Source organism: Rana temporaria, chromosome 3, assembly GCF_905171775.1.
Source record: "Rana temporaria chromosome 3, aRanTem1.1, whole genome shotgun sequence".
Taxonomy (NCBI): domain Eukaryota; kingdom Metazoa; phylum Chordata; class Amphibia; order Anura; family Ranidae; genus Rana; species Rana temporaria.
This window is the reverse complement of record NC_053491.1, coordinates 485,486,387-485,499,128: the sequence shown is the minus strand read 5'-3', so window position 1 is coordinate 485,499,128 and position 12,742 is coordinate 485,486,387. Positions and strand designations below refer to the sequence as shown.

The window sequence follows — 12,742 nt, the reverse complement described above, 5'->3', positions numbered from 1 at the left end:
AGTGGCCAGAAGGGGGGTAAAAAGTGCCCCCTCCCTGAGCCTGCTTCTGGGGATGTCTCTGACACAGAATCAGGCCCTGCTATTGCGTCTGGCTCTGGTTCTGTCATGTCAGATGATGCGGGCTTAACCCACACGGACAGTGAGGATGATTCTGCTTCAGGGTCAGTGCATGATAAGGAATTTGTTGGAGCTCTTATCTCTGCGGTGCGGGATACTCAGAAACTTGAGGATTTGGCATAGGCATCGGATGTGCCGGTCCCTTTTGGGTTCCGCAAGCCACCCGCATCGCAAAGGTGTTTCCTTGTATTCCATATTTGGACAAATTGTTGTACAAGGAATGGGATACGCCGCAAAAAGTTTTTGCTGTTCCAAAATACTTTGCGACCCGTTATCCTTTTGAGGAGGACTTTTTAAAAAAGTGGGTCTCTCCTCCGTCAGTGGACCCTCCCGTGTCCAGATTGAGCAAAGCCACCACGTTGCTTGTGGAAGAGGTTCCCGCATTTAAGGACCCCGCAGATAGGAGAGTGGAGGCTGTGGCTCGCTCCATGTTCACAGTAGTGGGTTCGGCTGTAAGACCGGTTTTAGCTGGGACTCTGGTGTCGCAGACACTTATCGAACGGGCAAAGTTCTTACTACAGGAACTGGAAGCGCAGAATGCTTCCGAGACCTGTGTGGACCTGGCTGAACAGTTGGTTCAGGGTCTGAAGTTTGTCTGTGAGTCAGCCCTGGATACGCTCCAGTTGCTCTCCAGGGCCTCCGCCTACGCGATGGTACTATGTCGCCTTGTGTGGCTGAAGTGTTGGTCTGCGGACCAGTCCTCAAAGAAGGCCTTGGTGGATTTACCCTTTAAGGGTGAATGGCTTTTTGGGGCGTCCCTGGATGACTTCATAAATGATGCCACAGGTGGTAAGAGCACACTGCTCCCACTGTCTGGGAAGGGTAAGGAGCCTCGCCGTAAGCAAGGGCCCTCCTTTACTACCCCCAAGCGTTTTTTTTCGCCCACCCAGTGCGGCAGGAAAAAGTTTTCAAGGTGCTAAGGCGCCCGCTGCAGGGCAGAAGCGCACCTGGCAAGCCTAACAAGCCTGCGGACAAACCTGCTTCCGCATGAAGGTCTGCCCCCGCCCGTGTCTCAGGTTGGGGGCCGGCTTCGCGAATTTGCGGCTCGGTGGAGGTCTCTTCTTTCCGACCGTTGGGTTTGCGAAGTAGTTTCCTCGGGGTACAAGATGGAGTTTCTCTCTTGTCCACCAAACAGATTTTTTCCTTCCAACCTCCAGCTTCCTCCGGATCGCTGAAAGGATCTGTCAGGGGCTGTCCAGGATCTGCTGGTCAGGGGAGTGATTGTGCCGGTTCCCTTGATGGAACGGTTTCAGGGGTTTTACTCCAATCTGTTTGTGGTCCCCAAGAAGGAAGGGGTCCGTCCAATCCTGGACCTCAAGGCCCTCAATTGTTTTGTCAAGGTGCAAAAATTCAGGATAGAGTCGATTCGCTCAGTAATTGCTGCGCTCAATCATGGGGACTTCATGGGGTCCTTGGATATCATGGATGCATACCTACATGTTCCCATATGCGCAAAGCACCAGAGATTTCTGCGCTTTGCGATCGGGGAGGACCACTTTCAATTTGTGGCCCTCCCGTTCAGCCTGGCCTCGGCACCACGGGTCTTCACCAAGGTGCTCGCCCCGATCCTAGCCCTGCTGAGACAGCGCGAGATCGCTATCGTAGGATATCTGGACGACCTTCTCCTGAGAGCTTCCTCAAGCTCAGAGTTAGAAGAGGACGTGTCTATCACGTGTCACTCTCCAAGAGTTCGGCTGGCTTCTGAATATCCAGAAGTCAGTGTTGGTTCCGTTTCGCGGAGGCGAAAGTTTTTCTCCTAACGGAGAAACTTCAGACACTGCAATCTGCGGTGCAGCAGTTGTCGACCCAGAAGTGGTCTTCTCTTCGATTCTGCATGAGGGTTCTGGGTCTGATGGTTGCCTCTTTTGAGGCAGTTCCGTATGCCCAATTCCACACCCGGGTGCTACAGAAGGAAATTCTGTCGCGTTGGGACAAGCTCCCTTCATCTCTGGATTACCAGATTCAGTTGAGTCAACTGGTTAAGTTTTCCCTGGTGTCTTCCCTGACGTCTCCGGTGCTTCGGACCGGGAAATCGTTTCTGCTGTTCCATTGGACAGTGGTCACGACTGATGCCAGCCTCTCCGGTTGGGGGGGTGTTTGGGGCACCCAGTCAGCCCAGGGGCGCTGGACTCAGGAGGAGTCCCGTCTTCCAATAAATGTACTGGAGCTCCGAGCAATCAAGCTGTGCCTTGCCAGGTGGTCCCTGAATCTGCAGGGCCGACCGTTTAGGATCCAGTCTGACAACGCCACGGCCGTGGCGTACGTCAATCATCAGGGAGGCACACGGAGCTCAGCTGCAGCGACGGAGGTCGCACACATCCTTCGTGGGCCGAAAGGTCCGTTCCGGCTCTACCGGCCGTGTACATTCCGGGAGTACAGAATTGGCAAGCCGACTAACTAAGTCGCCAAACTCTAGGACCTGGTGCGTCTGGTGGCAGATGCCCCCTGGCTTCTACCCCTGAGAGAAGATCTTCTGTCGCAGGGTCCAATCTTCCACCCTGCTTTACAGTCGCTGCCTTTAATGGCGTGGCTGTTGAGAGCCAGGTACTGAAGGACCGGGGCCTATGCGGCTCGGTGGTCTCTACCATGCTGCGTGCACGGAAGTCTACTTCACAAAGGATTTACCATCGTACGTGAAAGGCCTACATCTCTATGTGTGAGGAGATGAAGTGGCACCCCCGTACATACGTGATGTCCCGGATTCTGCTGTTCTTACAGCGTAGAGTGGATCAGGCTCTCGCCTTAAGTACGGTTAAGAGCCAAATCTCGGCTCTAGCTGTCTACTTTCAGCGACCCTTGGTGCGCACGTTTGTGCAGGGGGTTCGGCATGTGGCTCCTCCTGTGCGTCGTCCACTGCCTCCATGGGACCTGAATTTAGTACTCTCGGTGCTTCAAGAAGCTCCCTTTGAGGACTTTCGGAAGATCCCTTTGTTGACTGTCACAGAAGGTGTTTTTTCTGGTAGCAATTACCTCAGTCAGACGGGTATCTGAACTGGCGGCCTTGTCCTGCAAGGCTCCCTACTCGGTCATCCATGAGGATAAGGTGGTGCTGCGGCCGCAGCCGTCTTTTCTCCCAAAGGTTGTTTCGGCTTTTCACACACTGTTTGTGTCGATGAATGGTCCTAAAAAAGGTCTGGCGGTCTCGTCGGCCACCATTTCTAGGTGGATCAGAAAGGTTGTGCTTCAGGCCTATGCCCTGAAGGGGCGGGCGCCTCCCTTTCGGGTTACGGCGCATTCGACCAGGGCGATTGGTGCCTCTTGGGCTTTCCGACATCAAGCCTCTGTGTTACAGGTGTGTAAGGCAGTGACCTGGTCGTCAATCCACACCTTCTCTAAATTTTACAAGGTGGATGTGAGTGCATCATCGGATGCCTCCTTTGGCCGCAAGGTGTTACAGGCGGCAGTTTAAGGTTGGAGTTCCTCCGTTGAAACTCCGGTTTTGTTTGGGGTGTAAGCATTTGTTTGCTGTGTTGTTTTTCCCACCCCCTCAAATCTTTTTGACACTGCTTGGGGACGTCCCTAAGGTCAAAGGCTGCTGTGTCCGTCCATGAACGGAAGAGAAAATGGGATTTTTGTACTCACCGTAAAATCCATTTCTCTGAGTTCATGGACGGACACAGCACCCACCCCTCCTTTGTTTGTACTGCTTGTTACGAACTGGGGCTGCTGAGGCAGAGTGTGGGTTATACCCGGGGGACCACGCCCCCTGGGAGGAGCTGTACTGAGGAAAGTGTTGTTAACACTTAAAGTGCTGTTTTTCTGCCTAACTCTCCTGGAAGGAAGGAAGGATATACCGTATTTATCGGCCTATTGCGTGCTCCGGCGTATAGTGCTCACCCCTAATCTGGCCGTGAAATTCCTGAATTTTTTTTTTTTTTTTATACCATTTTGGTGTCTTGCCCGGCGGCCTTGTCCGGTCCGGCGTCCGTCTGCGGCCTTCGCGGTGTCCTCCCCGCTTCTCCCGCGCTGGTCTCTGAGCCGATCGCCGCTTCCCGCACTGTGTTTGAATGCCGCCACCGCCGACATATACCGAGCGCAGTACACTCCGGCGTCGAAGTGTCAGAATTGGCCTGAAGTGGTTAATATATGTATATCATATTTTTTTATTTCTTTTTTTCAGGCGATTAAGGAAAACTGCCTATCGTACTTTCATTGCATGGATCTACGGTATATATGGGAAGAAGCACGGGGTGATCCCATCATGTGCGGTGAAAGTTGTGCGAGAACTTTTTCCAGATCCTGACGGCAAATACGTCAACTTCATTTATTCCCAAGACTATAATGCAAATGAGATGGCATTTCATTAAAGCAGTATTTTGATTTTTTTTTATATATGTTACTGGTTTATTTTATTTTTATATTTTTTTCCTTCATTTTACAATAACTGTACTTTTCAATAAAAAAAAGATTTGTTATACCAAAAATATATATATATATTTGTTTAAATGGTACATTTTATTTTTAATATTTAAAGTAGCAGTAAAGTAAAATAATATTATCAATTAATTTAAAAATCACAAATTCAAGGAATTTTTTTTGGCTTGCTGACTTTAAAACGCGACAAAATGGCACGGCTGCGCATATGGGCGTATATAAAAATTTGATTCAAATTTTTTTTATTTTTTTTTCTGATGGACACCGCGCCCGTCCTAAGGAGCTGCGGGCAGGAGTTTTTAGGCGAGGTCGCGGCTTCAGCCTAGTCCGCCGTGATCCTGGGAAAAGGCCGAGGACTCACCTAAAAACTCCTGCCCACAGCTCCTAAGGACCGGCGCGGAATCCATCAGAAAAAAAAAAACTTGATTCGAATCGTGACGCAAGGGTTTTTTTTTATTCTAAATAACTCGCTTCATGTTTCGAATCAAGTTTTTTTTTTTTTTTTTTTTTTTTGATAGACACCACGCCGGTCCTAAGGAGCTGCGGGAAATATTTTTTAGGCAAGGCCGTGGCTTTGGCCTAGTCTGCCGCAATCTTGAGGAAAAGGCCGCAGACAAGGCCGAAGCCGCGGCCTCGCCTAAAAAAAAATCTTGCTCGCCGCGATCCTGGGAAAAGGCCGCGGCTTCGGCCTATTCCGCTGGGCCCTCGGTACTATGAAAATAAAAAAAATATCTATTTGGTCAAAATCTGAATCGATTTGACCTCACAACTCGATTCACGATTTAAATTGTTTTTTTTTTTTCCCCAGCCCTACTCCCTAGGTCACACTTAACCACTTGGTAACCGCCCCATAGACAATATACGTCTACAGGGCGGGTGGTTAACTCTAGGAGGGCGTCAATGTACGTCCTCCCAGAGTCCGTCTCCCGCGCGTCCCCTGGGGCGCGCACACGGGAACATCCGTGACCGCCGGGTCCAGAGGACCCGGCCGATCACGAATCGCGGTAAACGGCCGCTGATAGCGGCCGTTTACTATTGCCGTTGACTATTGCAGTCACAGATCCATCCATCCCTGCTAAGCCATCCCTGAAACCCCCTGCAATACAGTGCAATACACTCTGCAATACTCTGCAATACCCCCCCTACAATACCCCCCCTGCGCAATACTCTGCATATCTCCGGCAATACTCTGCATACCCCCCTGCGCAATACTCTGCATACCCCCCTGCGCAATACTCTGCATACCCCCCCTGCGCAATACTCTGCATACCCCCCTGCGCAATACTCTGCATACCCCCCTGCGCAATACTCTGCATACCCCCCTGCGCAATACTCTGCATACCCCCCTGCGCAATACTCTGCATACCCTCCTGCGCAATACTCTGCATACCCCCCTGCGCAATACTCTGCATACCCCCCCCTGCGAAATACTCTGCATACCCCCCTGCGCAATACTCTGCATACCCCCCTGCGCAATACTCTGCATACCCCCCTGCGCAATACTCTGCATACCCCCCCCCTGCGAAATACTCTGCATACCCCCCCTGCGCAATACTCTGCATACCCCCCTGCGCAATACTCTGCATACCCCCCTGCGCAATACTCTGCATACCCCCCTGCGCAATACTCTGCATACCCCCCTGCGCAATACTCTACATACCCCCCTGCGCAATACTCTACATACCCCCCTGCGAAATACTCTGCATACCCCCCCTGCGAAATACTCTGCATACCCCCCCTGCGAAATACTCTGCATACCCCCCCTGCGCAATACTCTGCATACCCCCCTGCGCAATACTCTGCATACCCCCCTGCGCAATACTCTGCATACCCCCCTGCGCAATACTCTGCATACCCCCCTGCGAAATACTCTGCATACCTCCCCTGCGCAATACTCTGCATACCCCCCTTCGCAATACTCTGCAATACCCCCGCACCAATACTCTGCAATACCCCCGCACCAATACTCTGCAATACCCCCGCACCAATACTCTGCAATTCCCCAACACCAATACTCTGCAATACCCCAACACCAATACTCTGCAATACCCCAACACCAATACTCTGCAATACCCCAACACCAATACTCTGCAATACCCCGGCTAATACTCTGCAGTACCCAGAAAATACTCTGGGGAAAAAATGCGTTTTAACCACTTCCCGCCCGCCGGCCGTCATGACGTCCTTGACTTTGTGCTGGGATATCTAAATGATGCCTGCAGCTACAGGCATCATTCAGATATCATTTTTTTTCAGCCGGCGATTCCCTACACCATAAGGACAATCATGTCGGCTGTTCCACCTCTTGATTGTTCTTACGGGAGGCGAAAGGGGACGTCTCCCCTCCCTTCTCCCTCCGGTGCCTCTTCTGACTCACCGCTGCGATCGAAACCAGGATCGTTTTTTTTTTTTTTTTTTTTTTTTTTTTTCAGGCTTCCCACCAGAACTGCACCCTTTGGCTTCCAGGACCAACAATGGCTCCAGTAGGTGACCTACGTCCTGACACAAGTCCTAAAAAATATACTTCCATTTAATAATTAATAGAAGGCTGTAGTATTAACCGTCTCCGCTCCGAAAAAGGTATTACCCCCTTAATGACCAGGCTATTATTCGCTGTTCAGCACTGCGCTATTTTAACTGGCAATTGCAGCATGCAACGCTGTACCCAAATAATATTTATATCATTTTTTTCATGCAGCTTTCCTTTGGTGGTATGTGGTCACCATTGTTTATTTTTTTATCATATAAATGAAAATTTGAAAATAAATATATATATATATATGTTCCGTTATAAAACATATCCAATACAAAAAAAATCTTCATAAATTTAGGTCAAAATGTATTCTGCTACATGTTTTTGGTAAAAGAAAAATCCCAATACGTGTATGTTAATGGGTTGGGTGAAAGTCATAGCATCTACGTCTACAAACTATGATATATATAGATTTGAAGACTGATCAATCCTGATGTACTATCTAATTTCTTAAGGCCCTGAAAATGGCGGGACAGTACAAATAACCCCCAAATTAACCCTTTTTGGAAAGTAGACAAACTTTTTGGAAAATAAAGACATTAACCACTTGCTTACTGGGCACCTAAACCCCCCTCCTGCCCAGACCAATTTTCAGCTTTCAGTACTCTGACTTTTTGAATGACAATTGCATGGTCATACAACACTGTACCCAAATGAATATTTTATAATTTTTTCCCCACTAATAGAGCTTTCTTTTGGTGGTATTTGATCACCTCTGCGGTTTTTTTTTTGTTATTTTTTTTTTTTAAAAAGACCAATTTTATTTAAAAAAAAAATACAAAACCGTTTTATATTTTGTTATAAAATTTAGCAAACGGGTAATTTTTCTCCTTCATTGATGTACGCTGATGAGGCTGCACTGATGGGCACCAACAGACTTCACTGATGGGCACCGATATGGCAGCACTGATGGGCACCGATAAGGCGGCACTGGTGGGCACTGAGAGGTGACACTGATGGGTGGCACTAAAGGGCATTAATAGGTGGCACTGGTGGGCACTAATAGATAGCACTGATAGCTGGTAGTGATGGGCACTGATAGGTGACAGTGATGGGTGGCAATGATGGGCACTGATCAGCACTGGTAGGTGAGAATGATAAGCAGCACTGCTAGGTGGCACTGATGAGGCACTGACTGGCACCACTGGTGGGCATTGATAGGTGGCAGTGATGGGCACTGATAAGTGGCACTGTATTGCACTGGTGATCACTGTGGGCACTCGCAGGCGGTACTGGTGGGCACTAATGAGGCTAATGGGCCTCCTTCCTCTTCGGGACCGATGTCCCTTACACAACAGCCGGTAATCAGCTTTATTTTCTCCTCACGCTGTTACTAAGCCAATTGATTACCAAGCTTTATTTACATCACTGGATCAGCTGTCATTGACTGACAGCTGATCATGTGGTAAGGGGCCGGGACCGGAGCCTTACTCGGATCTGTGATCACCCGAGTCTCAGTGACTCGATGATCACAGGGCACGCCCTGCAGGAGATGCACGGGGCGCGTGCAAAGGGGAGGACATCTATTGATGGCCTCCCTGGAATTCGGCTATAGCGCGGACCCCTAGTGGTTAAATTAAAAAAAATCTACACTAGTGCAGTACAGTGTCATCATGTGCCGGGTGTGGTGATCAGGTGACAGTATGTTAAAAAAATATATTAATTTTTATTCAATTTTTTTTATTGTTTTTAGAACATTTTATATTTTTTTACATACTTTCATCAGAGTAGTTCAGTGTCACCATACTAACACTGTTTTGTGAATGACTTTCATTGATGACAGCTGTGATTACTAGTGATCTGTGATTGGCTACAGCTAATCACATGGTACAGGGTTCTGTGAAGTACCATGTGATAGCTGTGGGTCAATCACAGCTCACTAATATTTGAAGCAGAGCTGTTATGAATGAGGTTCATTCATTAGAGCTTTGTTAACATTGTGATCATGTGATCTCATAGTACCGTGAGCCCCAATCCGCTGTGGACACCACTGTCGTGGGAAGGGGGGTGGGTAGTGCCCTCCTAAGTGGGTGGGTAGTGCCCTACTAGGTGTGACCAGGCACAATCACGTACATGTATGTCCCCCTGCTACATTACTTTTACTGTGGTGGGTTGGCAAGTGGTTAAAGAGAAAAAGTTAGAAATATAAATATATATAACAAAGTTAATATAAAGAAATTAGGAGCTCTGATGGGGTGGACATGTAGTATGTAATGCATGTCAAATTTTCTGAGCATGTTGAAAATATTTATATGCCTCAGGTATAGAGAAAGAGTATATTGTGTATTGCTTAAAGTAAAATTCCTTGTTATGGAACAAACTCCCTGTGACACCACTAGACTCTGGGTGGATTTCTCGCATCTCCTGATTCCCCCCCACAGATCTTTATACAACCTCTATATACACATATCCCAGCATGGATGGGCTCAGAGAACTCAATGTTCATGTTTTTAAGGAGTTTGATGGGGTCACACAAGGCATAAAAGGAGATCTGCCAACCCTCATAATCCACAAATATCCCGACTCTGTTACTGGGGATATTGGTGAATGAGGAGAATACTTCATCATTATGTAACAAAAAATACTTATTATTTGATCTGTACAAACCAATGGATTTGTCATTACATCCAATTGCTGCCTTCCTCCCTTTTCTGATCATATTGGAACAACACATCCCAACTCTCCATTCATCTGATCCCCCGACATCCACAACCCAGTAATGCCTCCCTGAGGAGAAACTCTGACTGCTCAACACCTGAGGACAATCCTGAAATCTCCCTGGTGTTTTTGGACGCTTCTGGTCTATATCTGACCTGGATACAGTTTTCCTGTCATCTGATATATCAAGATAATTATTAACTGTGTTTACATCCAGTAATATGTCTGCAGCTTCCTGTGTGTAGGTGTATGCATTTATCTCTCTTAGTATATGAGATAAACCTGTGTGTAAGACCCCCGCCCAATCCAGACCCCCTCCATCATGGAGGAGCTCCTCATGTCTCTCTCTGTCCTCATTATCTCCATCCTCAGTATCACACAAGTCACCTGTGTCTGATTCCTGTAAGACAGTCAGTGGATCCGTCATGTTACACAGCTCCTCAATGTGACGCATCTTCCTGGACAGCTCCTCCTTCTTTATTTCCAGATCCCGGATGAAATCCAATATGGGAACAGTGACCTGCTTGGCCCGCCCTGAGATTTCCCTAAGGACTCTCTTCTCCAGGTCATCCAGACGTCTCCTGAAATCTATAAAGAGGGCAGTGACTTTCTTGGTATCATCAGCTTCTTTTTTTTCTACTTTCCTCCTGTGTTCCTGAAGACTCTGGACTCTTTCCTCCGTCTCCTCTCTCTTTGTCAGAAGTTTCTGCAGAACGTTCCTCAGTGTCTCCTTCTTCTTCCCAGAAGCCTCATCCAGCATCTCCACCTGGTGTCCTCGATGTTCTCCGGCCAAAGTGCAGGACACACAGATACATGTATCATCCTCAGTGCAGTAATACTCCAGGATCTTCTTATGGACGGAGCATTTCCTGCTCTCCATGGACAAGGTGGGGTCACATAAGATGTGTTCTGGGGACTTTTTGTGGACTTTCAGGTGTTTATCACACAGAGAAACCTCACAGAGCAGACAGGATCTAACAGCAGGTACAGGAGAGTCCACACAGTAAGTACAAAAGACCCCGGACTCCTCCTGATCTGGCTGAGCAGACAGGAAATTCTCCACTATGTTACGTAGTGTTATGTTCCTCTGCAGTGCAGGACGATCCTGAAACTTCTCTCTGCATTCAGGACAGGAATATCCTCCAGACCCCCCCTGTGTATCCAGCACACGATCAATACAGACCCGGCAGAAGTTGTGACCACATCTCAGGTTTACAGGATCGGTATAAATGTTCAGACAGACGGAACATTCCAGCTCAGCTCTCAGATCAGCAGACGCCATCGCTGACAGCAAAGAGAGAAATGAAAGACACCAGCGATGGGAAAGAATGCAGTTGGGTGGGTAACATACGCCTACACTGGGTGAGGCTGGGCTGGATCAATGAGGAGCAAAGAGTTCAAGGTTCAACTGAAATCAAGGTATAATGCAGGGTTGTCTAAAGGGTCTGACAAGGCACTGTCCAGCATCTCAGATAGCTCAGTGAGAAGGTTCATTGCCAGACACAGCTGAGGTCCCAGGTTCAAGTCCAGGTCCTGACAGATACTCAAATGTCCCCAGGGGTATTATTGTAGTATCCAGATAAGTGTAGGTAACATATCCAGTAGCACATTGTAAGAACATTTGGGGTTAAATGAATATATCTATAAAGCCATATATTGTATATTTTATATTTATAAATATTGAACAATACCACAGCCATTTTCTCTCTAAAGTTGAAATGAAAGGGGTTGTAAAGGTTTATTTTTTATTTTCTAAATAGGTTCCTTTGAGCTAGTGCATTGTTGGTTCACTTACCTTTTCCTTCGATTTCCCTTCTAAAAATTTTTTTTTTTTGTCTGAATTTCTCACTTCCTGTTTCTCCTCGGTAAGCTTCCCCCCATCATCTGGCTGGGGGTTCGTCAGCCAGAACAGCTTACTGAGGAGGAACAGGAAGTGAGAAATTCAGACAAAGAAAACAAAGAAAAAAAAAACATTTAGAAGGGAAATTGAAGGAAAAGGTAAGTGAACCAACAATGCACTAGCTTAAAGGAATATATTTAGAAAATAAAAAATTTACCTTTACAACCCCTTTAAGTTCACTGGCCCGGATTCAGATACGAGTTACGACGTAACTCTGAGTGTGCGGGATCGTATCTATGCGCCTGATTCTTAGAATCAGTTACGCATAGATTTCCCTAAGATCCGACCGACGTAAGTCTCTTACTCCGTCGTATTTTAGTTGCATATTTACGCTGGATGCTAGGTGGCGCTTCCGTATATTTACACGTAGAATATGTAAATTAGGTAGATACGCCGGTTCAGAAACGTACGTCCGCCCGGCGCATTTTTTTACGTCGTTTACGTAAGGCTTTTTTCGGCGTAAAGTTACCCCTGCTCTATGAGGCGTAGCCAATGTTAAGTATGGGCGTCGGGCCAGCGTCGAATTTTGCGTCGTTTGCGTAAGTCGTTCGCGAATAGGGCTTTGCGTAAGTTACGTTCACGTCGAAACCAATGAGGCTTTGCGGCATATTTTGGAGCATGCGCACTGGGATACGTCCACGGACGGCGCCTGCACCGTTCGTAAAAAGCGTCATTTACGTGGGGTCACGAGCAGAGCTTTCTTTCTCAGAAAATAGGTGCAGGAACTCAACCACGACCCCGTTCAGATTTCACAAACAGTAGAAGGGTCTTAAAGGGGCATTAAATATCAGGATTGCCTTACATACAGAATACAGAGTTCAGGGCTGTCACTTTTAACACAGAAAATAGACTTCTGTGTTTACAAGTGATAGAGGTGAGCAGGCACCAAAGGGTCTGAGCCAGAGGTGGTGGAACTGAGTTCTCCCAAGTTCCCCCTGAAAAAAGCCCTGGTCACGAGTAATTAACATAAAACAAGCCCACCTCCTCCACATTTGAATTAGGCAGGCTTACGCCTGCCCAGTTACACTACGCCGCTGTAACTTACAGCGTAAGTTCTTTCTGAATACGGAACCTGCCGCTGTAAGTTACGGCGGCGTAGTGTATCTGATATACGCTACGCCCGCCGAAAGATACGCAAATGTATCTGAATCCGGGCCACT

At 47.7% G+C, this 12,742-nt stretch overlaps 1 protein-coding gene across 5 annotated transcripts in view; it reads left to right on the top strand.

Moving 5' to 3' along the window:
* The window catches only part of LOC120933731, a 71,235-nt gene extending 66,791 nt beyond the window's left edge, over positions 1–4,444 (top strand). For all 5 annotated transcript variants that reach the window (XM_040347093.1, XM_040347092.1, XM_040347091.1 and 2 more), the window contains exon 5: positions 4,238–4,444. In XM_040347093.1, coding sequence (XP_040203027.1) covers positions 4,238–4,424 — 187 coding nt within the window. In that variant the 3' untranslated portion in view covers positions 4,425–4,444. The remainder of the gene's footprint in view (positions 1–4,237) is intronic.
* Positions 4,445–12,742: the final 8,298 nt, after the last annotated feature.